The 26401-nt window shown below is 43.9% G+C and overlaps 1 protein-coding gene across 6 annotated transcripts in view; it reads left to right on the forward strand.

Moving 5' to 3' along the window:
- LOC144085800 (ETS-related transcription factor Elf-1-like) overlaps positions 1-26401 on the forward strand; it is a 64226-nt gene that overhangs the window by 34085 nt on the left and 3740 nt on the right. For 4 of the 6 annotated variants that reach the window (XM_077615455.1, XM_077615451.1, XM_077615452.1 and 1 more), the window contains 2 exons: positions 13109-13264; positions 13352-13423. In XM_077615455.1, the coding sequence (XP_077471581.1) occupies positions 13109-13264; positions 13352-13423 (228 nt within the window). Of the gene's footprint in view, positions 1-6766; positions 6895-13108; positions 13265-13351; positions 13424-26401 lie in introns of all 6 variants that reach the window. The other 2 variants (XM_077615453.1, XM_077615454.1) reach the window with 1 other exon arrangement.

The following is a 26401-nucleotide window of genomic DNA, read 5'->3' on the forward strand; positions in this document are numbered from 1 at the left end:
AGACACAGACAGACAGACACAGACAGACAGACACAGACAGACAGACACAGACAGACAGACACAGACAGACAGACACAGACAGACAGACGCAGACAGACAGACACAGACAGACAGACGCAGACAGACAGACGCAGACAGACAGACGCAGACAGACAGACGCAGACAGACAGACGCAGACAGACAGACGCAGACAGACAGACGCAGACAGACAGACGCAGACAGACAGACGCAGACAGACAGACGCAGACAGACAGACGCAGACAGACGCAGACAGACGCAGACAGACGCAGACAGACGCAGACAGACGCAGACAGACGCAGACAGACGCAGACAGACGCAGACAGACGCAGACAGACGCAGACAGACGCAGACAGACGCAGACAGACGCAGACAGACGCAGACAGACGCAGACAGACGCAGACAGACGCAGACAGACGCAGACAGACGCAGACAGACGCAGACAGACGCAGACAGACGCAGACAGACGCAGACAGACGCAGACAGACGCAGACAGACGCAGACAGACGCAGACAGACGCAGACAGACGCAGACAGACGCAGACAGACGCAGACAGACGCAGACAGACGCAGACAGACGCAGACAGACGCAGACAGACGCAGACAGACGCAGACAGACGCAGACAGACGCAGACAGACGCAGACAGACGCAGACAGACGCAGACAGACGCAGACAGACGCAGACAGACGCAGACAGACGCAGACAGACGCAGACAGACGCAGACAGACGCAGACAGACGCAGACAGACGCAGACAGACGCAGACAGACGCAGACAGACGCAGACAGACGCAGACAGACGCAGACAGACGCAGACAGACGCAGACAGACGCAGACAGACGCAGACAGACGCAGACAGACGCAGACAGACGCAGACAGACGCAGACAGACGCAGACAGACACAGACAGACACAGACAGACAGACACAGACAGACAGACAGACAGACACAGACAGACAGACACAGACAGACAGACACAGACAGACAGACACAGACAGACAGACACAGACAGACAGACACAGACAGACACAGACAGACAGACAGACACAGACAGACAGACAGACACAGACAGACAGACAGACAGACAGACAGACAGACACAGACAGACACAGACAGACAGACACAGACAGACACAGACAGACAGACAGACACAGACAGACAGACACAGACAGACAGACACAGACAGACAGACAGACACAGACAGACACAGACAGACACAGACAGACAGACAGACACAGACAGACACAGACAGACAGACACAGACAGACAGACACAGACAGACAGACACAGACAGACAGACACAGACAGACAGACACAGACAGACAGACACAGACAGACAGACACAGACAGACAGACACAGACAGACAGACAGACACAGACAGACAGACACAGACAGACACAGACAGACACAGACAGACAGACAGACAGACACAGACAGACAGACAGACACAGACAGACAGACAGACACAGACAGACAGACACAGACAGACAGACACAGACAGACAGACACAGACAGACAGACACAGACAGACAGACACAGACAGACAGACACAGACAGACAGACAGACAGACAGACAGACAGACAGACAGACAGACAGACACAGACAGACAGACACAGACAGACAGACAGACACAGACAGACAGACAGACACAGACAGACAGACACAGACAGACAGACACAGACAGACACAGACAGACAGACACAGACAGACACCGACAGACACAGACAGACACAGACAGACAGACAGACACCGACAGACACCGACAGACACAGACAGACACAGACAGACACAGACACAGACAGACAGACACAGACAGACAGACACAGACAGACAGACACAGACAGACACAGACAGACACAGACAGACACAGACAGACACAGACAGACACAGACAGACAGACACAGACAGACAGACACAGACAGACAGACACAGACAGACACAGACAGACAGACACAGACAGACACAGACAGACACAGACAGACAGACAGACAGACAGACAGACACAGACAGACAGACAGACAGACAGACAGACAGACAGACAGACAGACACAGACAGACACAGACAGACACAGACAGACAGACAGACAGACACAGACAGACACAGACAGACACAGACAGACACAGACAGACACAGACAGACACAGACAGACACAGACAGACACAGACAGACACAGACAGACAGACAGACACAGACAGACACAGACAGACAGACACAGACAGACAGACAGACAGACAGACAGACAGACAGACAGACAGACACAGACAGACAGACAGACAGACAGACAGACAGACAGACAGACAGACAGACAGACAGACAGACAGACAGACAGACAGACAGACACAGACAGACAGACACAGACATACACAGACAGACACTCCCCTACTTACGAACGAGTTAGGTTCCGAGCGATTGTTCATAAGTTGAATTTGTTTGTAAGTTGATTCAGTGCTATATTTTGTATTATAATTTATGTTTAAGGCCTATACAGTGGTACCTCGACATACGAGCTTAATCCGTTCCGGAACTGAGCTCGTATGACGAGATTCTCGTAACTCGAGCGGAAGTTTCCCATTGAAATGAATGGGAAACAAATTAATTCGTTCCAACTCTCTGAAAAAAAACACCAAAAACAGGATATTGGATTGGAAAAAATGTTTTTTTTCTTATAATTCGCCATATATTGACAAAGTAATAAATAACGAGTGGTTTGATAGTTATAATGTTTAATAGGAGTAAAATTAGACACATTTCGCGGAGGGGAGAGACAACTCACACGGAGGCGGAGGGGGGGCTGTTCGGGGGGACTTTCTCCACGGCAACAATGCACTCGTAAATGAACAAACAAATTTAAATTAACTTGGATAACTAAAAAACACACTCAACGTTTAATGTAACTTCAAACAAAACTAAATTCTAAATTTGTTGTAATCTTTTTTACCTTATGTAGTTCTACGGGTTGACACCACCTGGCCGCTCCGCCGAAGTCTTCAAAACGAACGCATCAAGAGTTGTTTGTTTTTGTCTACCCTTCAAAATATTTCGATAATGTCGCATACAAATGTCATCATAATACGATGATGCGCGACCACTTGCCAGTTTGTCAGGGTGAGTCTTTTCTATAAAATCCGAAACCTCTTGCCACTTCGCGAGCATGTCTTTGATATCTTTTGTAGCCGCCTCTTCCACCGCCTCCTCGCTACTAAGTTCCGGCAACAAATGTTCGCGCTCCTGTAGGTCGATTAAATCCTGTGTCATGAGTTCTTCGTGGTGCTCGGCGATTAGGTCATTCACATCTGCCTCATCAACCTCCAGCCCCAAGGAATTTCCAAGCGACATGATATCATCCACGAGTTCATCATGTGCAGCAGGGGCTGCTGTTCCAAAGTCACTTTCAGCGGAAGCTGGCCACAATTTTTTCAATGCTGAATTAAGAGTTCGTTGTGTGACGCCCTGCCATGCATGGTTAATAATTTTCAAGCAATGGACAATATTAAAGTGCTCTTTCCAAAATTCACGAAGGGTTAGCTCTGTGTCATCTGTCACATCGAATCATTTCTTGAATAAATACTTCGTGTACAATTTCTTAAAATTTGAAATCACTTGGTCCATGGGCTGGAGGAGTGGCGTGGTGTTGGGCGGTAGATAGAGCACCTTGATGAATTTATTATATTCATCCACAATTTCCTCTTCGAGACCAGGAGACATTTCATTGGCAGGCTTTTCTCTGTCAAATATGTTTTGACTGCCGGGCCAAAGCACAGATTAACCCATTCTGTGAATAAATGACGCGTAATCCAAGTTTTCGAATTAGCTCGCCACATCACTTGTAGGTTTTCTTTGTTGATGTTGTGTCTCTTGAAGGCACGCGGGTTCTCCGCATTGTACACCAGTAGCGGCTTAATTTTACAGTCACCGCTGGCATTAGCACACAACGCTAGCGTTAAGCGGTCTTTCATAGGTTTGTGTCCTGGTAATGCCTTCTCTTCTGCCACGATGAATGTCCGCCTGGGATGGAGGATATGGTTGACGTATTCCTCTCGTATTGCCGAGCGAGCTCGGTAACACGTACCCCACGCTCATGTTTTTCAATTATTTCATGCCCATTGTCAACGGTCGCCTTTTCTTAGCAAAACTTTGCCGAGCCATAGTAATGTTGTTTACCTCGTATGTAAATGTAGACCAAGTGGGGGGGGAAACGGGTGTGGAAATGCAAAGTCCGCCCACTAGTGCTCGTAGACATATTTTATACACGAAAGAGATGCAAAAGAAGAAAAATGCCATGGCCACCTGGCTTGGTCGCATCACGAAATTTTGACCGCATCACGGGCGAATTATTCGATCGAAATTTCCCCCGTAAGACGAGCATTTTGTATGACGAGCGGTCGTATGACGAGGTACCACTGTATAAGTATATTGAAGGTTTATAAAAGTGCATTTGTATGTTTAAGGCTTGTATAAGTAACACGCATTGGTTTGTACTAAAAAAAACATTTAATAAAATGGAGAGAATATGTACAGTAATGTAGAGAGAGAGAGAGAAAGAGAGAGATTTAAGTATTAGAAACTGGCCGAAAGAAGCGATCTAACGATGATTGCACAGTTTTCTTCTTTTTTTCATCATAAATGATGCGGTAGCACTGTATGGCATCATTCAATTGATTTGCAAACTTTGTGCAACGTTCAATATTTGGGTCCTGCTGCTCGATCTTTCTGTTTATAAATGGTACTGACGGTCGAACGATTCAAGTTGTATGCCCGTGCAACGCTCACCACTCACGCGCATCAAGCTTCGTTATTATTGGCACTCGTTTCAAATGAAATGGCTTGCTTCTTCCTTGCACCTCCCTCACTAGAAGCCTTTTGCTTTTCACCAACCATATTGAATAATGGCTGCACGAGTTATTTCATGATAAAAATGTAAAAGGTTCTTTGCGCCCTGGAGATACGTCACGCACTTACGCAACTTACGCACTGCAACGAACTGGGCAGAGGAAGGTGGATGCTGGGTGAGCTGAGCGCTCACAACGCCAGGCGTCGGTATTAGCGGCGGAAAGAAACTACTCGGAAATAGGCGTGCAATACAAAATCAAACTTACGAACATTTTTCGACATAAACGCAATTTGCAGACATGTTCGTATGTACCGTTGTTCGTAAGTCGGGGAGCGTCTGTGTATATATATATATATATATATATATACACAGACGCTCCCCTACTTACGAACATTCAACTTACGAACAACGGTACATACGAACATGTCTGCAAATTGCGTTTAAGTCCAAAAATGTTCGCAAGTCCAATTTTGTATTTCGCGCCTTTTTCCGAGTAGTACTTCTTTCCGCCGCTAATACCGACGCCTGGCGCTGTGAGAGCTCAGCTCACCCAGCATCTACCTTCTTCTTCGTTGCAATGCGGAAGTGCGTGAATGTATCTCCAGTGTGCAAAGAACCTTTTTCATTTGTATCATTAAATATCTCATGCATCCAATATTGAATATGGTTGGTAAAAAGCAAAAGGCTTCTATTGAGGGAGTTGCAAGGAAGAGGCAAGCCATTTCATTTGAAACGAGTGGCAATAATAACGAAGCTTGATGCGCGTGAGAGTGGTGAGCGTTGCACATTCAGTACCATTTATAAACAGAAAGATCGAGCAGCAGGACCCAAATATTGAACGTTGCACAAAGTTTGCAAATCAATTGAATGATGCCATACAGTGCTACTGCATCATTTATGATGAAAAAAAGAAGAAAACTGCAATCGTCATTAGGTCGCTTCTTTTGGCCAGTTTCTAATACATAAATTTCTCTCTCTCTCTACAGTACTGTACATATTCTCTCCATTTTATTAAATGATTTTTTTTCAGTACAAACCAATGCGTGTTACTTATACAAGCCTTAAACATACAAATGCACTTATATAAACCTTCAATATACTTATATCGGCCTTAAACATAAATTATAATACAAAATATAGCACTGAATCAACTTACAAACAAATTCAACTTATGAACAATCGCTCGGAACCAATTGCGTTCGTAAGTAGGGGAGTGTCTGTATATATATATATATATATATATATATATATATATATATATAAATATATATGTATGTGTGTGTATATATATGTGGCGGGCCGTCAGGGCCTTCAAGGCCTTCTCTGCTGGCCTAAGAAATATCTTAATCATATTATATTTTGTCCATCAATACTTATTATTCCAAATGGTCTGTTAGCTTCCTTTCATTGCTTTTCCCCCTGGTTGCACTGCTTCCAGATGTGTGTTTTCATATTGAAGCATTTAACCAATCACATTTCAGCCATTATTTGTTGCCAGATCAGATCTGCCTCAAAGCCTTCACAATCAGTTCTTGCGGGCTCTGCTGCATTAAACTAGACTGTTGCTTTTAACCAATCAGATTTCGAGTTGCCAACCCCACAATGATTTTTCATAGGCGTTAGCATTTTGCTGGCTGGGACATGTCATTGCTTTCACAAACTATGATTGGCTAGTAGGCGGGCCAAAGCAGCCAGAGATCGCAAACTCCACCCACATGGCCGACAGTGGCAAAAACAAATGGCTTCTGTTGCAGATTTCTCTCACAAAGCTATTTTCCAGACTGACTTTTACAGAAAAAAATGGACATCATAAAGAAAGGGCGGTCAACTCCGAAGCTAGCAAGCCTGTTACAGCCGGGAAAATGGTGTGGGCTAACTTAGCTCCACAAGCAAATAGTATATTTTTGTTTTGATTTAGAGCCATTTTCAAAACGGACTACGCCAGAAATATGACAGGACAGGCTCGACTTTCATCATTAGCTTCGATGGCGATAGGAAAGAAGGAAGAAAGAAAGGAGGATGGATATTGTGTAAAAAGGATTTTTGGTGAGTAAAATGTGGCTATATTCCTAAATAATATTTCAATTGTGGGCCAAGTTATGATATCTGAAAAGCTCCAGTGTTTGTATTTAAGCTCCAGTGTTTGTATTTAATCACAAAATGCTGCTAGGAAGTGGATTTTACCCCAGTTTAATTTTTGGCGTTTCACCATTGACGTCCATCGCTGTCTTTTCCCGGGAAAAATCACCCCCCTGCCCTGGTTGTAATGTCTCAAAAGCTCCAGTATTTGTATTCAATCAATAAATGATGCTAGGAAGTGGATTTTACCTAATTTTAGTATTTTAGTGCATTTTTTTGTCATTTCACGTATGGACGTATCGACGTTCATCGCTGTCTTTTTACCGGGGAAATGATACTCCGGGCCCGGTTCTGATGTCTAAAAAGCTCCACTATTTGTATTTAATCAATAAATGCTGTTTTCGGCTGGATTTTACCACATTTTCGGGCAATGTTTGCCCGTACGCCATTGACGTTCATCGCTGTCTTTTCCCGGGAAAATCACCCCCTGGCCTGGTTTTAATGTCTGAAAAGCTCCAGTATTTGTATTTAATCATGAAATGCTGCTAGGAAGTGGATTTTACCCCATTTTTGTGCATTAATTTATTGATTATTTTTTATGTGTTGCAGCTGTAGCTGCACTAGAGGTTTTATAGCCATACAATAGTTTTTGAGGGTTGGATTGATACGTTGAAGGCACTACCAGAAAATGCACAGCCCGCCACTGATATATATATATATATATATGTATATATATATATGTATATATATGTATATATATATGTATATATATATATGTATATATATATGTATATATATATATGTATATATATATATGTATATATATATGTATATAAATGTGTATATATATATGTATATATATATGTATATATATATGTATATATATATATATATGTATATATATATATATGTATATATATATATGTATATATATATGTATATATATATGAATATATATATGTATATATATATATGTATGTACAGACACTCCCCAACTTACGAACGTAATTGGTTCCGAGCGATTGTTCATAAGTTGAATTTGTTTGTAAGTTGATTCAGTGCTATATTTTGTATTATAATTTATGTTTAAGGCCGATATAAGTATATTGAAGGTTTATATAAGTGCATTTGTGTGTTTAAGGCTTGTATAAGTAACACGCATTGGTTTGTACTGAAAAAAAATAATAATAAAATGGAGAGAATATGTACAGTACTGTAGAGAGAGAGAGAGATTTATGTATTAGAAACTGGCCAAAAGAAGCGACCTAATGACGATCGCAGTTTTCTTCTTTTTTCCATCATAAATGATGCAGTAGCACTGTATGGCATCATTCAATTGATTTGCAAACTTTGTGCAACGTTCAATATTTGGGTCCTGCTGCTCGATCTTTCTGTTTATAAATGGTACTGACGCTCGAACGATTCAATGCCCGTGAAACGCTCACCACTCTCACGCGCATCAAGCTTCGTTATTATTGCCACTCGTTTCAAATGAAATGGCTTGCCTCTTCCTTGCAACTCCCTCAATAGAAGCCTTTAGCTTTTTACCAACCATATTCAATATTGGATGCATGAGATATTTAATGATACAAACGAAAAAGGTTCTTTGCACACTGGAGATACATTCACGCACTTCCGCATTGCAACGAAGAAGAAGGTAGATGCTGGGTGAGCTGAGCTCTCACAGCGCCAGGCGTCGGTATTAGCGGCGGAAAGAAGTACTACTCCGAAAAAGGCGCGAAATACAAAATTGGACTTGCGAACATTTTTGGACTTAAACGCAATTTGCAGACATGTTCGTATGTACCGTTGTTCGTAAGTTGAATGTTCGTAAGTAGGGGAGCGTCTGTATATGTATACGTATACGCATACGCATACGCATACCGATAATTACCATGATAAGAATCACATTTTTTTCTTTCAAATTTGAAACTTCTGTGAATAAGTACATAAATTACTTTCCTCATTCAATTATGAAAGTGACTGTTACCTTACTTTTTCAGAAAAGATCAAATATGATGATTTTAAAAAGTATTTTTGTTGTTCTGTTGTGTAATAAAGATAAGACAACTCACTCCTTACACTATAAAAAGCAAAGAATAAAACCTGCATGAATTTTGACAGGTGTCAAGCCAAAAGTTGCTGTGCAATATGAAATAAATAATATAATCAACTGAAGACATCATCGCCATTGCAAGCAGACTATTTTCAGCCTCACAAAAAGAAACAGTGGGAATTTACCTCACTTATGGCCATTTACAAAAAAAATAAGTTGGATGAACCATTCTAACCCAAGTTCACGAGTTTTAGATTTTTTGCAACGTTTTCAGAACATTTGCATAGAATGGAGAAACACCTTTATCAGGTAAGAAAAATATTACAGGCTGTCCTCAAATGAGGACAGTGGGTTAAGGACATTTGCAATAAAGCCGCTCTTTGTGCAAAGGTATTTATGAGGCGTTTAAAAAAAAAGAAAAGAAAGAAAACCTCAGAGAGAATTCACTTGGATGTTTTAGTGGATCGACTCGGTGTTGTCCTGCATCTAATAATCACTTATTTTGGCTGTATTATTGTCCCTTTGCCGGTCATGCTTCATTACCCTCTATAACAGGGGTAGGGAACCTATGGCTCGGGAGCCATATGTGGCTCTTCTGATGGGTGCATGTGGCTCTTTGCTAACCTGTGAGGTAAAATATGTATTTAAACTGCTGGTGACAGAGCCGAGTCCTGAATGCACCAATAGGAGCGTCACGTCGGCACTATGGCGCTCACACTTCCTCTAACACCAATCATCTTTTTTTTTCATTAGACTTTTCTGCATGCATATTTTCATTGATTAGCAAATGGGTAACAGTGTTGTCAAAATAATTCATTTATAGTACTTTAAAAGTGGTAAAATTACCCCCCAAAAAATCCCATCTCATTTTCACATTTTTACTCTTAAATTTTGAGAATGGCTCTCAAGGAATAAAATTTGAAAATAGGAATTGTTTATGGCTCTCTGTGTCAAAAAGGTTCCCGACCCCTGCTCTATAACATGCTAAAACACTTTTTCTTATCATCCGCTTTGCCCTGGAAGCAGGATGGGCCGCAGGCCACCTCGCCCTGGAAGCAGGATGGCTCGCAGGCCGCCTCGTCCTGGAAACGGATCGGTCGCACGCCACCTCATCCTGAAAAATGATGAGTCGAATGTCGCCTTTTCCTGGAAAAGGATGGGTCGAAGTCTGCCTTGTCCTGGAAAAGGATGGGTCTCTGCCCGCCTCGCCCTGGAAAAGGATGGGTCGCAGACGTCAGGGCCCCGGCATCCAAGTTCCTGCCGTCTGGCGCATGAGCATGGGACGCCGGTACAGGAGCATGAGAATGGGGGGCCGGTACGGGAGCATGAGAATGGGGCGCCCGGACAGGCGCATGAGAACGGTGCGCCGGTATGAACTGCAGGAACTCGCTCTGGTCGAGTGGGGCGCAGGAACTGGTACTGGCAAGCGGGTGAGCTTGAACTGGCACTGACGAGCGAGAAGCAGAGGGGAGAGTGTTGCAAACAAAACCAGCAAAACACTAACCAAGTACAGCAATCAGTTCCGGACTATCCTCGCAATCTGAAAGGTCCAAGTCCAACTCGAGTTAAAAGCCTGGATCGATGGCGGGCGATGGAGATTTAACCTTATGTTCTCGTGGAAAGCACAGGGAAGCTGCAGTAGGCAGGTGGGTGACGAACAGGCTCTCGTCGGAATCCAACCCGAGGTAAAAGCCTGGATCGACGGAGGGCGGTGGAGGTTGAATTAAAGCTGAGGCGATATGACAAAAATTGTTATCACAATAAATAAATAAATATCAGTCTATCGTTAATTATCACAATAACTATTTTCTTTCAAATTTGAAACTTCAAATTTCTGCGAATAAGTAAATCATTTAATTACTCCTTATTCAATTATGAAAATTTGAGTTTGATTTATTTAATAAGGGAGCGCACATATTAATGAGGTGGCGCGAGTGGTTAGTGCGTCGGCCTCACAGCTCTTGGGTCCTGGGTTCAAATCCAGGTCACGTCCACCTGTGGAGTTTGCATGTTCTCCCCGGATTCTCCCCGGACGTGCGTGGGTTTCCTCCGGGTACTCCAGTTTTCCTCCCACAAGTAGTAGCTTACCGTGGTAGTGGGGTTTGTGTGTCCCAATGATCCTTGGAGCTATGTTGTCTGGGGCCTTGTGCCCCTGGTAGGGTCACCCATGGCAAACTGGTCCGAGGGGAGGGACCAGACAAAGCATGACTCAGAAGACCTCTTATGATGAAAAACATAACTGGAAAACGTCTTCCCTCGCCCAGACACAGGTCACCAGGGCCCCACTCTGGAGCTAAGCCCGGAGGAGGGGCGCCTGGTGACTGGGCCTACACCCATGGGGCCCGGCTGAGCATAGCCCGAAGAGGCGACGTGGGTCCCCCCCCTCACATGGGCTCGCCACCTGTGAGAGGGGCCAAAGAGGTCAGGTGCGCCGACTGTTGGGCGGCAGCCAAAGGAAGGATTCTTGGCGGTCCGATCCCCAGCTGCAGAAACTAGCTCTTGGGACGTGGAATGTACCCTCTTTGGTTGGGAAAGAGCCTGAGCTATTGCGTGAGGTTGAGAAATTCAGTCTCGACTGTCCGGCGTGAGGTCACGACGCAAGCGAATTTGGCCGATACTTTCACTTATTTGAAAATAGAGAAAAGATAAACAGATAAAACGCTAAACTAAATTTATTTTGACGTCTATGAATGAAATTCAAGAAAAAAACGTACGTATCCTGCATAAAACGTGGAAAAACTGCTCGGAGCACAGCCATCGTACCTAGGCCATGGGCAGCCATCTTACCTAGGGTGCTGAGGTATAAACCTAGTTAAACGTGCTCTTACTGGCCAGACTCGAATAGTCTTCATTTTAAAAGAAAACAAAATTCCACTTTGATTGTTAGAAATTTCCAGTTTCACGTTGTTTTCATTAAAAGGCAGGTTATATCCTTCTTTTCGTTCAGGCGCCTAGGCGGCCAGCTTGCGGTCCTATAGTTGTAGTTTGAGTTGCAGTCTTTAGTAGAGAGCACCGCAAACGTTTCCAGCGGGGTTTGATTCAGTGTTGATCATGCATGTTAACTTCCTTATGATATTGACCCTAATAATGTCCTTTCGAATAGTACAGTAGCTCAGAAATACCACTGGTGATGATTTTTCTTAAGATTTTCCCTTCAAAATAACACATTTGTACTCCCTATTAAAACCATGAATATGGAGGTGAACATTGGGAATCAGGGGGTGGCTGTTATCCGCGGGAGGCTTATATGCGAGTAGATACGGTAATTCTAATTTAGTTTAAATTTTTTATACCTTTCTTCTCTCGGGTTGGCTCTATTTGCCCCGCCTCCACCCTGACTTTCAGCTGCAGTTTTTAAAAGAAACCTATCGAGGGTTGTTTGCTTTTGTCTTCCCTTTAAAATATTCCGAAAATGATGCACACAAATGTCCTCACAATAGGATAACGCACGACCACTTGCCAACGGGAAGTAGTATACCCCTCTCTTAATGGCGAGCAAGCTCCGCCACGCCTACACCATTCTGCACTGACTAACGGGGAAAAAAAACACTGAAAAAATGCAACACTCCACCTAGTGCTCGTAGAGACATTTACACGAGGGAGTTGCGGCGAGATGATGTTCTGATAAGCAGCCTTGCGTAAGCTGAATGTTCGTATATCAAAATTTGTCAGTTATCTCATTGTAAATATTTGCTTCAAATTTTACTAGTATCTCAAATTGCTCGTATGTCGGGGCACTCGTATGTCAAGGTATTACTGTATGTTGGAGCAGTGTGACGACCAAAAAGATAATCAAATTAGAGCAGAACTTGAGCCAGAGACAGTAAAAGATCTGCCCAGATGGCAAGTTGTCAATGTTGCACCACTGTCCAGCCATTGAGAATGGAACCAAAATCCTGATAAAATTTGCAAAGCCTTAAGCTGTCAAATACCGATTGTCTCATGTCTTTCCGACCTCTAAATCAGTTAGAAAAAAGAAGCACACAGTGACATTTGAGACATGGGGAAATTGCTTTCACACACCTGCTCAATTGCTCATCGTAGGAGAGAGTTGGAATTATTTAGTTCGTTTTGTCAATCGCCCAAATGCTGTCTGTCAACAAATCTTGTATGACCTCCTGACAGCCCAGACCTTCCTGCCATCACTGGATGAAGTCATCACTGCTCCTGTCACCCAGGTGACTGTGTCTGCAGAGGGGATTGTTGGAACTGTTGAAAAGCCAGAATTGCACACATTGCACACAAATATACCTCCAACAGAGCTTCAGTCCAAACAGAGAAGTGAGTATCTTGCCATCTATTGCTCATTTGAATTCGTGATGCCTGTGTGATAATTCAAATATGACTACTATCCTTTACACTTCACAGGTAGAAAACGACATCGGAGGACAGAGTCTCCTACCCCTGACATAATATTAAAGCGGTATAAATACAATAAAGGTAAAGTACATGTATCAGTGCTCATTTACCTATGAAAATTGTTGGATCCCCAGGACTTAAAATTCTGAAAAGCAATGAGTCCCAACAGTAATGTTTCAAGTCACCAACATTGTGCAATAAAAAGTACAAATGTGAGTTGAAGCATAAAACTGCATTTAAAATACATTCATTCATTTTCCAAACCGCTTATCCTCACAAGGGTTGTGGGGGGTGCTATAGCCTATCCCATCCGTTTGGTCGCCGGTCTTTTGGTCGCCCGGAAGGTTATTGATAATTACCATTAAAATCGTTGCTCAAATTCCCTCAATACAAACTGTGAATTATTATTTAGTCATACTAATGCCCTATTAATTATTAGGCTAAAGAAAAGCTCCAAATTTCCCGTACTTTTATTGTTTTGTTGGAGAACTTGTTAAGACCCTGACTGACGTCCCTTCCTAAGGGGACAACTCATGTACATACAAACTCTTATACACTCACACGTCCGCTCAGTGAAACTGCTCAGGGCCATGTTGGCTTTTATTGATGCGTAGACCGTGTTGTTTTACCTTGTTTTGTCGCCGGTCTTTTGGTCGCCGGTCTTTTGGTCGCCGTTCTTTTGGTCGCCCGTTGTTTAGGTCCGGGCGACCAAAAGACCGCGACCAAAAGACCAGCGACCAAACGACCGCACACGCCATCTAACTATGGGCACGTGGCGGAGGACTCCTTGAATTGGTGGCTGCCAATTGCAGGGCACAAAGAGACGGACAACCATACACACTCACACCCACACCTAGGCACAATTTACAGCAGGGGTAGGCAAACTATTCCAGGAAGGGCGGCAGTGGGTGAGGGTTTTCGTTCCAACCTATAAGAGGAAACCTTTCCACCAATCTGGAATCTTGGAAGTGCAATCAGTGGATTAGTATGATAGATCTGAAAATACAACTTCAGGAACAGGTTAAGAAAGAGTGAGATCAATTTAAAGGAAATAGGTTTATTACCGGACTGCAGGATGGAGGGAGAGAGCTCAAACAGCTGCAAACACGCTCACAGTCTGTTGTCCTTGCAACTCTCTCTGAATGAACAGTGGGTCAGTCTTTATACAGGAAAACAGGGCATAGTATGGTTTCTATGACAACGACCAAACTCTGGGCAAAGTCTGATTAATCAGTGACAAGTCTCCATGGCAACGACCAAACTTTGGGCAAAGTCCGGTTAATCAGTGTCAAGTTTCCATGACAACGACCAAACTCGGGACAAGTTTCTTATGACATCGATGTTTCTATACTTACAAAAACTGATACAATATGAACAAGCAATTGCCAAGCGACTTTGTCATTTTATCTTACAATCTTATCTTACAACAGTCAGGTGCTTCTTGTTTCAGCAGAAACCTCATTGGTTAAACTGTTTGTGTTGGATCAGTTGGAACAAAAACCTGCACCTACAGCGGCCATCGAGGACCGGTTTGCCCACCTCTGATTTAGTGTGTTCAACCAGCCTTAATCCCATGAATACCAATACATCTGAAAGTGATTAACAATGCCCTTAGGTTAATTGATGTCATGCCAGGCCCAATAAAAAATAATTAATCATTCATTAATCTTCCGTACCGCGGATCCTTGTAAGGGTTGCGGGGGTTTGCCAAAGCCATTCCTAGCTGACTTCGGGCGAAAGGGTGACTAAAGGCTGACTAGTACACCCTAGACTGGTTGCTAGTCAGTGGTTGAGCACACGACCATCCGCGCTCACAATCATACTGCCACCCGCGGGAAATGCACCAAAGTCAGTTGAGTGGACTGGTTACACCACAAACCACCTTAGCAAAAATAAATAAAATCCTTTAATTTTTGTGAGCAGTGTGTGCGTGCGTTTGTGTGTGTTTGTGGTTGAGTGTTATTTATTTAATTAGGGACAGCACATATTATTGAACATAGTCATACCTCCACTTACGAAATTAATTGGTTCCAGAACTTTTTTTCTAACTTGAAAATGTTGTAAATAAAGCAGTATTTTTATATGTAAATTCTCTTAATTCGTTCCACGGTCCTCACACAACTACCAACTAAACCCTTTAAAATTGGTTAGTGTTCCAATTTTGTATGAAAAATGTGAGAAACACAAAAATGAGAGAAAATTATAAGAAAATGATTTATTACTGTCTTAAAATGAATAACAAGCATACAAAATCTATCCTTGTGGAAGCATGATATGCGTACGCGCATTTCCTTATGACCCGACGGCGTCAGAAAGCCGTCCACTTTGTAGTAGATTTTAGACTTTAACGTGTGCCCTGTGTGTGTGCGTGTGCGCGCGTGCGTGCATGTGAAAATATGTGCCGCGTTGCATTTCTAGGGTTTTACCGGTTAATAAGGGAAATTACAACCATTAAAAAGGGGAGCATTTAGCTGAGGTGGACAGGGCATGATATGCACACATGCATTTTTCCCCTTTGACTTGTGCACATCAGAAAGCCGCCCACTTTGTAGTAAATTTTAGACTTTTTGTGTGCCCTATGTGAGTAAATATGTACTGTATATGTGTAAATATATGCCGCTTTGTATTTCTACATTTTTTTGATTGTGTCAGAAAGCCACCTACTAAAGCGGTTCAAAAAATGAATGAGTGAATGAACGTGTGCCCTATGTGTGTATATGCATTTGTGTTTTTTATCGCATATTAAGGGGAATTGGAATCATTAATAATGGGAACATTTAGCCGAGGTTGACAGGTATGGAAGAGAGAGAATCTTGAAACATGGATAGTGGTTGTTGTGAGACAGCCAATGAGAGCCCAGTAGAATGTAGTGAGGGTCTGAAGTGAGAATCAATGAATCCACAAAAATATTTTCTAAATAAAATAACGGATAAGGAAATTGCATTTACCTTATTTTCACACCTATAAAACGCACCGTGTGATAGGGTGCAGTCTCAGTTGCGGGTACATTTTCAGTTTTTTGTCAATACATAGGGCGCCCCGTCGGAAAAGGTGCTAGCATGACACTAGGCCACTGTTAGCCGCGGAACACTGGTGTGCCGTGAGCGATGCTCAGGTGTGCCGCGGGAAATTACAAGAAGTCATACATCGTAATAATCCAATAGAGAAATCAAAATATTAAGAGATTAAAATCGAACTGTTACGAGGTTAAAATTGAATTTAATTCCTGTTAATGAAACTTTGATGAGAACAACTTTATAATGTTAATATAGGCAACATGGTTTTAAATTAGAAGATTTTCAGATAGTGCCTTGAGATTTTTTCAATGCAAAAAGTGTGCCGCAGCTCAAAAAAGGTTAGGAAACACTGCACTAGGCTAGCGTATGTTATCCTAGCCGCTAGCGTACCTATGTTATACTAGCTGCTAGCGTATCTTAGGCTAGCTGCTAGCATGTTTTTTAAAGACAGCACGAGCAAAACTAAGTTTTATAGTGCTTTATTGAGGTAAAAGGTACACAAGTTAATAGAAGTTAAAGCAGTTAAACATCTACAAAACCGTCAAACTCCTCATCTTCTCTATCTGATATAAAGAGTTCAGCGTTCAACATGTTGTGTATTCGGGTAGCTTGATTCCAGCTTTGCTGAAAGCTCGAACAACAGTGCTGGCCGACACTTGAGCCCAGTCATCCACAATACATTGTTACTTGTGTCATGAATCATTCCCAAGCCTTTGATTCTCCTTGCTGTTAAATCGGCATCGACAATTCATTCCAAATCGTCACGTAACTCCTGCGAAGGTGCCTGCCTGAACTACTATTCAGTGTTTTTTATCTGTCGTTTAAAGACAAGTTGGGAGTCAAGAGTGATTCCTAAGTATTTAAATTATTGGACTACATTGATTGTTTTTCCTTGGACAAAAACATTGGGGTCCCTGTTAATTGTCGCTGTTTTTGAGAAGTACATACAAACTGTGGATGGGACTTTTCATACACAGTGGTACCTCGAGATACGAGCTTAATGCGTTCCGGGACTGAGCTCGTATGTCGATTTTCTCATAAGTCAAACGAACGTTTCCCATAGAAATGAACTCAAAACAAATTAATTCGTTCCAACCCTCTGAAAAAACACCAAAAACAGGATATTGGATTGGAAAAACATTTTTATTTGTTCTAATTCGCCATCTATTAACAAAGTAACAAATAACTAGTGGTTTAATAGTACTGAAATGTGTTTAATGGTATACTAAAATTAGACCGATTTTGCGGAGAGAGACGCACAGAGAGAGGGGGGGAGACTTTTTGCATGGCAACGCGCTCGTAACATAACATAAACAAAATTAAATGAACTTGGATTACGATGCAGACACACTCAAAAATAAGTTTAATCTAACCTTACACTAAACTTAATTCAAATTTTCTTTTAAATTTTAATACCTTTCTTCTCCCGGGTTGGCTCTATTTGCCCCGCCTCCGCCCTGACTTTCAGATGGAACCTATCGAGGGCTGTTTGCTTTTGTATTCCCTTCAAAATATTCCGAAAATGATGCACACAAATGTCCTCACAATAGGATAACGCACGGCCACTTGCCAGCGAGAAGTAGTCTCGCATTAGCGATTGCTCCGCCAACGGGAGCTAACGGGCTAACGGGAAGAACAAAAAACACTGAAAGAATGCATATACAGACGCTCCCTTACTTACGAACGAGTTAGGTTCCGAGCGATGGTTCATAAGTTGAATTTGTTCGTAAGTTGATTCAGTGCTATATTTTGTATTATAATTTATGTTTAAGGCCTATATAAGTATATTGAAGGTTTATATAAGTGCATTTGTATGTTTAAGGCTTGTATAAGTAACCTGCATTGGTTTGTACTGAAAAAAACATTTAACAAACGATCGTCGAACGATTCAAGTTGTATGCCTGTGCAACGCTCACCATTTTCTCACCCGCATCAAGCTTCTTTATTATTGCCACTTTGGTTTCAAATGAAACGGCTTGCCTCTTCCTTGCACTACCACCCTCACAAGAAGCCTTTCGCTTTTCACCAACCATATTGAATAATGGATGCACGAGATATTTAATGATAAAAATGTTCTTTGCGCACTGGAGATACGTTCACGCACTTACGCACTGCAACAAACTGGGCAGAGGAAGGTGGATACTGGGTGAGCTCTCACAGCGCCAGGCGTCGGTATTAGCAGCGGAAAGAAGCACTACAAGAAGTAGGCGAAAGAAGCCAGGCTCACAGAACAAAGAAAGTTGTAAAAACATTAAAGTAAAAAGTATAAAGTACAAAGTAAAGTAAAGAGGAATGTATTAAGAAATATTAAAATGTAATTTAAAAAAAGATAGAAGGGCTGTAAAACACGAAAAACATAAGAATATACAGAGCTACTCTCACTGGCTTCCACATGACGGCACCATCTTGGGGGAAAAAAAAAAGAGAAAAAAATGGAAAAAATGAAAAAAAAAAAAACAAAAAAAAACCTATGCGCAGACATGTTCGTATGTATCGTTGTTCGAAACTCGAATGTTGGTAAGTAGGGGAGCGTCTGTATATATTATGCATATATATATATCGCAATTTTTGCCGTTTCGCCATTGACGTTCATCGCTGTCTTTTCTCGGGTTAAAAAGCTTCAGTATTTGTATTTAATCATGAAATGCTGCTAGGAAGTGGACTTTACCCCATTTTTGTGCATTGATTTATTGATTATTTTGTATGTGTTGCAGCTGTAGCTGCAGTCGAAGTTTTATAGCCATAAAATAGTTTTTGAGGGTTGGATTGATTCGTTGAAGGCGCTACGAGAAAATGAACGGAATGCCACTGGTATGTATGTATGTATGTATGCATGTATGCGGTTATTATTATGCATGCATGCATAATAATAACCGCGATAATCGAGGTATTACTGTATATATATATATACATGCATGCATTTCTGCTGTTGTCTTCTTCTTTTTTACCTCAGGCGCCTGAGGATTAACCTCAGCCGCGCTAGAGCTGCCACTGGAACGCAGATCAGTTCATCCAGGGAGTTGCCCAGACCGCGATGGTAGCGTTCGGTCATTAAGGCCGGACAGCGGAGCCATAGGTGTTCAGACGATTCAGTTTCCTCGTCACACAGGCGGATTTCCCCATAAGGTGGAGCCAACGGCGTAGCAGGGGGTGGTGTCCACTGCGGAAACGAATCAGGTCTGTGCGGTCTCCTTTCGGTAGGGCAAGTTCTTCCTCTGTGACTTTCGTAGTGTAGGTCTGCAAAAGGCGGGGGTGGAAGAGGGGGGGAGCGATCTTCACGTTGGATGATGGTGCGTCTTGTGGCTGCATCCGGGGAGGTATGGGTTTGGTCATCTGACGAGCCAAGTTTAGCTAGCGCATTGGCCAGGTCGTTACCACATATGTTGCAGTGGCCCGGGATCAACAGTAGCTGTGTATGTGCAAGGGGTATGGAGTTCAAGTGCGGTAAGACGGGGAAGGGTCGAAGATCGCCAGTCTGACTTCTTTTGTAACCGCATTTTGATGTTTTCATGGAGAAGGCGGTGTTGGGGATCAGAAGGCGGCAGCTGGTTCCAGGCATCAGCTTTAAGAAATGCTTGTAGATTGAGGCGGGATGAGAGGGGTGTAAGATGCGCCTCATGTAGGACTGCTTCGGTGGGGTAGACCTGAGGTGGTGGTTTATGGCGCGGGCTACTTCCAGTCGGGCAGTTTCGAGGGATTTGAGGTGAGTTTGGGCCAGCCAGGGGGCCCATGTCGGTGCTGTGTACTCTGCAAGACTTCTCTGGGTGGCAATATACACCGTTCTATGGTCGTTTGGTTGCCAACCCCAAGATGTGCCACTGAGTTTGCGGAGAAGGTTTGTTCTTTTGGACATTGTTTGGCTGACTTTTTTAGCCTGCTCCGCAAACGTGAGTTGTCGGTCGAAAGATACGCCAAGGAAAGTGGGGGTGGGGTTATGCTTGAGGCCGGCGCCATTTATTGAAATCTTAGGTTGCCATTTGGCCTCAGCTGAGTCCAGGCTGAAAAATGACGCCTCACACTTTGTGGTGTTAAGATTTAGGTGTGCCTCGGAACTTCACCTCCAGACTTTTTCAACCACCGTTTGAAGTCTGCTTTCCACCTCCTCTTTGTTCCTACCCCGACAAGCAAGAGCCAGATCGTCTGCATAGGCGCTGACCAGGGTGGAATCGTTGAACTTGTCGAGGAGGTCATTAATATAGATGATGAATAGGAGGGGCGACAGGACCGAGCCTTGGGGGAGCCCTTCTTTGAATGTTCTACTCCTGCCGGAGGTATTGTTGATCTTGACCCTGGCTGTGCGATTTGTGAGCCAGTTGGTGATTCATCTGATGAAGCGATAGGGGACCCCCAGGTCTGCCATTTTTTGCAAAAGACCTGTTCTCCATACCTGCTCGAATGCTTTGCTGAAGTCGAAGAAACTTGCAAGCGTGCGTTGTCGTTGAGTCGACTGGAAGCCGTCAGAGATAAACTGCGACAGTCGCAGGGCCTGGTCCGTCGTACTTCCCTTTCGAAAACCGTCTTGCCAATGGCTGAGAAGCTGTTTATCTTCCAACCACCAGGCGAGACGGTTCACGATGAGCCTTTCCATCGTTTTGCTAAACGTACAGGTGAGGGCGATGGGTCTGTAGTTCCCAACGTCCTTTGGTGACTTCCCTTTTTTGAGGAAAGGGATAATGGTGGCCACTCGCCAAGCTTGTGGACACCAGCCCTCTAGCCAGCTTGTGTTGACGATATGGAGTAGTTCGGGAGGATGTTTGCCGGGAGATTTTTTTAGAAGGTCCGGGGCTATGTCGTCGGGTCCAGCTGCCTTACCCGCTTTAAGTTGGGACAGCGCTGTCCGCAGTTCAGTATCGGTGAACGGGAGATGGAGGACTTGTCGCGGTGAGCCAAGTAGTCTGCGGGTAGCTGTACGTAGAGAATGCACTGCTCTGCTTGTCACTCTTGCGTCCGCTGGCCGAGGCATATTCCCTGATAAATGCTGTTGCCTTGGCTCGGTCAGTCACGTACTCCTTGTTCTTATAGACCAAGGCCTCGCCAGATTGTTGTGTTTTGGTACCTGAGAGGGATTTTACTAGGGACCAGGCTTGTCCCGTAGATTTTGTCTCTGCGATCTTGGCGAGGTGTAAGCACCATGCGTTTCTTTTTTCTTCAGTGGTTTTTTTCTTTGATCTGTTGACAGAGTGCTGCCCATTCTTTCCTATTTTGTTGGAGGTCTCGACGTAGACGATTCCTTTCGCGGATGAGGTCCTTCAGGTCCTGTGTCAACCATGGGAGCTCCTTCTGGCAGATAACTTTGACCGGTATTGTAAGTGCTGCTGCCTCTTTCATGTGTTGCACTAAGAGGGAGAGCTTTTCCGGGGCTGTGGCTGCTGCGGAGATTAAGGGTAGGCGATCTACGAGGATGGTACAATACCTCTTCCAGTCAGCTTTGGAGAAGTTGGGTCGTACTCTTCTTTGTTGGTATTCAACACGGAGAGCACGGTTCCACCTAATCAAAATCGGTCTGTGGTCGGAGGTCATCTCATCGATGGGTTCCCATTGCAGATGTTCGGCCATGGTGGGGTCAGCGATCGTTAGGTCGGGGGCACTCATGCCTGCTCCTTGTTGGTATCTGGCAGTCTGTGTCCACACGCCGTCATTAAGGAGAGTTAGGTCATGGTAATCGACCCATTGATGGATTGCGTTACCCCTGGGATCTGTCTTGGCAAGAATATCCCAGGTCGGGTGGTGCGCGTTGAAATCCCCGCAGAACAGGCCATGCTCCGTGGGGAGCCGGTTTAACCAAGAGAAGTCTTGGGGGGCTGGACAATAATCCGATGTCGCCGGGGGGATGTAGGCATTGACCAGTGAGCGGTGCCGCCTGCGGGTGATGGGAATGTGGATATGCTGGAATTCGAGGTGACATGATGGGGACGCTGGAAGGATGGAGTAAGGGATGCAGCATCTCAGGTAGACAAGGAGACCCCCGCCTCGTCGTTGTTTTGTGCCTGAGCCCTCACGGTCTTGGCGAATCACGTTATAACCTTTCGAGCTGAGGCGTCGGTTCTTCGAGTCCCAGTTTTGTTTCCTGGAGGAGGAGGATGTAAATTTTTAGACGTGCCGTCACCTCTTTCAGTTTGATAGTCTTGGTTGCCTGGTAGTCACAGTTCCATTGAAGGATGGTGAGACCGGCTTTCCGTGCCTCCGGTAGATCAGCAATCCTCTCTGTGGGTTGTTGTGGGTGGGAGGGTTTCAGCTTCAGGCAGCTCTGGCAGCACCAGTTGTTCCTGCGAAGTATGGTCAAAGCGTGTCTGGTTTCAGGAGCGCATTTGAGGTAGAATCCACGTTTGCAGGATCTACATGTCAGGGGAGAGCGTGAAACGATTAATTTGTTATTACAGGTGGGGCAGTTTGCGTTTATAGGTTGGTATTTTGTTATGGTGGGTGTTTGGTGTGTGGAGGATTGTTGTGTCAGGGGTGCGTTAGTTGCGTTAGTTTGGGAGCAAGATAGTCCAGAGCAAGAGCGGTGGGATTTGTTGGGGCAGTTAGAGCAGGGGATGGGGGAACGGCACGACGGCATTTCCGGAACAGGATCCGCAGAGAAAGCCTTGATGACTCTTTATCTGGGTTCGGGTCAGGCCGCTACAGGTCCTGTGGAAATTTCGTCGGCAAGTGTTGCAGTCCAGTTGGGTGAAGTCACGACGGATCGTCTTAGAGCATCTCTCCAGGTAGGTCCCGGGTTCTCCTCGACGTCGCCTGACCTTAGGAGGAGTAACCGGAGGTGTGGGGCAGGGCGGACATCTCTGGCTGGATGAAAAACGTAGGGCGCCACGTTCCTGGGTGGTTGTGTTGGATTCGCAGGCCTCTCAGGAGACACCTCGTGAAGGTTCCAACTATTGTCTCCCTCTGCTGTTGTTGTTTAATGTCGCATCTCTTCTTCGCCTGATGGAAGGTTGTCTCTTTGTCAGTTCAAAGTGTTCTTTGTATATCGGTCCTTCTACGTGCGTTTTGCATTCATTAATTCCGTGACCGGACGTTTCGTCAACGGACACTTGGTCGACGGACACTTTGTCCCCGGACGTTTCGTCGAACGGACGTTTGGTCGACGGACAGTTCGTCGAACGGACGTTTGGTCGACGGACAGTTCGTCGAACGGACGTTTGGTCGACGGACAGTTCGTCGAACGGACGTTTGGTCGACGGACAGTTCGTCGAACGGACGTTTGGTCGACGGACAGTTCGTCGAACGGACGTTTGGTCGACGGACAGTTCGTCGAACGGACGTTTGGTCGACGGACAGTGAGTCGAACGGACGTTTGGTTGACGGACAATTCGTCGCCAGATTCGCCGCAGGACATTTCGTCGAACGGACAATTTGTCGCCGGATTCGCTCGCTCTTAAAATTTTGTGGTCTAAGAATGTACTTTAAAAAGAGGTTTAATATTAAAGGAGGGGTGGGCAATTAATTTTACAAAGGGAATTAACCTGTGGCTTTAATCTTACGTATTTACATATTTACACACCCGTATGCAGACCCGGACTACATTGCTTCAATCCAAAAACACACAATCGGGTACTCGCGCCTCCCGAAGGTTGTTTTAGACCTCAAAATGGTGGCCCGTGGGGGTTCCAAAACATCTGGTCAGGTACCAGCAGCAGGCCTTGATGTTCTTATTTCTTATAAATTAATGATTTCCTTTTCATTTTGGTTTGTACGAACAATGGCGAGTGAGTGTTTGAGTGAGTTCTATCGTTGATTGTGAAAACATGAGATTTTCATTGTTCATTAATTTGTATAGTCCCTTTATCCAATAAATCTAACTCAAACTCAAGTGCAGTTCAAATGCAGTTGCCAGACGACCAATCCATTTAAAGTGGAACCTCTGGTTGAAATGTACTGTTGACAAGGGCAGTGAATGAATGAGCTCTTTAACTGCCAATCGCCCAATGAAAATGGATTGGATGCCTATTGCCGTCAATGGCAGAATATGAGTTAACCTCACACACTGACTTGTCTAAGCTTTTCTGTGGAATATTGTCTATTCAATACTGGCAGATTCTTCAATGGACAGCACAACAAACTGACCAGAGGTGCTACTCCAACATTAAGGCCATGTGTTTGTCACCATTGGTTTGTTCATTTATTGTTGTTTGAATAGGAAACTACGTTCATTGGAGAAAAGCCAACAATAAACAACATTCATTAATCAGCATTACATAGGAAATAGACCAAATTATTGCTTCCCTAAATCAGTTTTACTGGTCAGTCAGCACCATGGACAGAGGTCATATCTGTTCAAACTGGACAGATTATCTCCAAAGCCCTGATGCTGCTACACAAACTCAAGAGACTTCATTAGAAAAGTTGCCAAGGGCTATTGTGCAATGTGCGTTCTCTGCAAACAATAAAGCAGTAGGTTAAGTTCGTCCGATCCCAGCAATTTACACAAAAGCTTTTTTCCAACAACAAGAAAACGCAACCATTACCTTTATTCAGAAACTCAGAGTCGATCACTTAGCGTCGTAACTAAGAAAACACCCCGGCCTAGTTCCTTATTTTGTTTGTGGAAAAATGTCAACATAAATGTTTTGTGTGCAGTGTGCCTGTGCCTTTTAAGTCACATCAACATTGCAAACGTGTCAGGGCGACATTGGCACACAGGGCTCTGCAAATCTAAATATAGCCGTCTAATGTTGATACCTAAGCCTCTCGCAAATGCTGCGTTCACTTGCTCCTCCAGAGTCAATCACACTAGCTACTTTGATCAGAATTAAGTAAACTTCAAAGCATACCATTGAAGAATCTGCCAGTATTGAATAGACAAAATTCCACCGAAAAGCTTAGACAAGTCAGTGGGTGAGGTTAACTCGTATTCTGCCATTGACGGCAATAGGGGTCCAATCCATTTTCATTGGGCGATTGGTAGTTCATTCACTGCGCTTGTCAACAGTACATTTCAACCAGAGGTTCCACTTTAAATGGATTGGTCGTCTGGCAACTGCATTTGAACTGCACTTGAGTTTGAGTTAGATTTATTGGATAAAGGGACTATACAAATTAATGAACATATACATGTAAATATGTAACATTATAGCCACAGGTTAATTCCCTTTGTGAAATTAATTGCCCACCCCTGTTAATATCAAACCTCTTTTTAAAGTACATTCTTAGACCACAAAATTTTGAGAGCGAGCAAATCCGGCGACGAAATGTCCGGCGACGAATTGTCCGTCGACCAAACGTCCGTTCGACGAAACGTCCGGGGACGGAGTGTCCGTCGACCAAGTGTCTGTCGACGAAACGTCCGGGTACCATTAATTCCACCATGTGCCACGCTGAAGTTGCACTTGCATGTTGTGCAATGTGCAAATGTTGGTCCTTTTTGGAGACGCCAACATGGGATATTTTGTTGAATAAGAAGGAATAAATTTCTGCGAGTGTCTGAATTTCTTAAACGTTTCGTCCAAATTACAATCCATATCCATTTTGCGTTTATTCCGAGGAGGCTATATTGATCAGTGCTTTGCACGCCAATTTGAACTTCCTCTAGAGCACATTTGTCAAACCGATTCCGCCGAGGGCCGCAGTGGGTCCTGGTCTTTGTTCCAACCGATCCAGTGCTGACATTTTAACCAATCAGGTGTCTTTTATAATAAGTAGCACCTGACTTTAATTAACTGATTACACTTGCAAAAGTTTTCCTCTTGTTGAGTTGGAATGAAAACCTGCACCCACTGGGGCCCTTTGAGGACCGGGTTTGACACCCCTGCTCTAGAGCAACCCCAGAAATGAAAGGATTTGTTTAAAAACAATCGACTGGTTGTTTATTCAGCCTTAATAACACTTATTCACTTATGAAAAAAAAAAAAAGAATGAAAATGTTAACGTGATCGTGGCCAATTATGCAATCGATTCCGAATCGATTGCCACACTGAAGTCGCACAAGACGAATCATTTGTCAGAATTTGTAACTTGGATGATTTACAATGCACTCGTGTTACCAAATTCTTCCGGTTTACAGTGCAGTTGAATAAATATGGCGAAAGCCATAGCTTTTGTGTGA

This window comes from Stigmatopora argus, chromosome 12 (assembly GCF_051989625.1).
Source record: "Stigmatopora argus isolate UIUO_Sarg chromosome 12, RoL_Sarg_1.0, whole genome shotgun sequence".
NCBI lineage: Eukaryota > Metazoa > Chordata > Actinopteri > Syngnathiformes > Syngnathidae > Stigmatopora > Stigmatopora argus.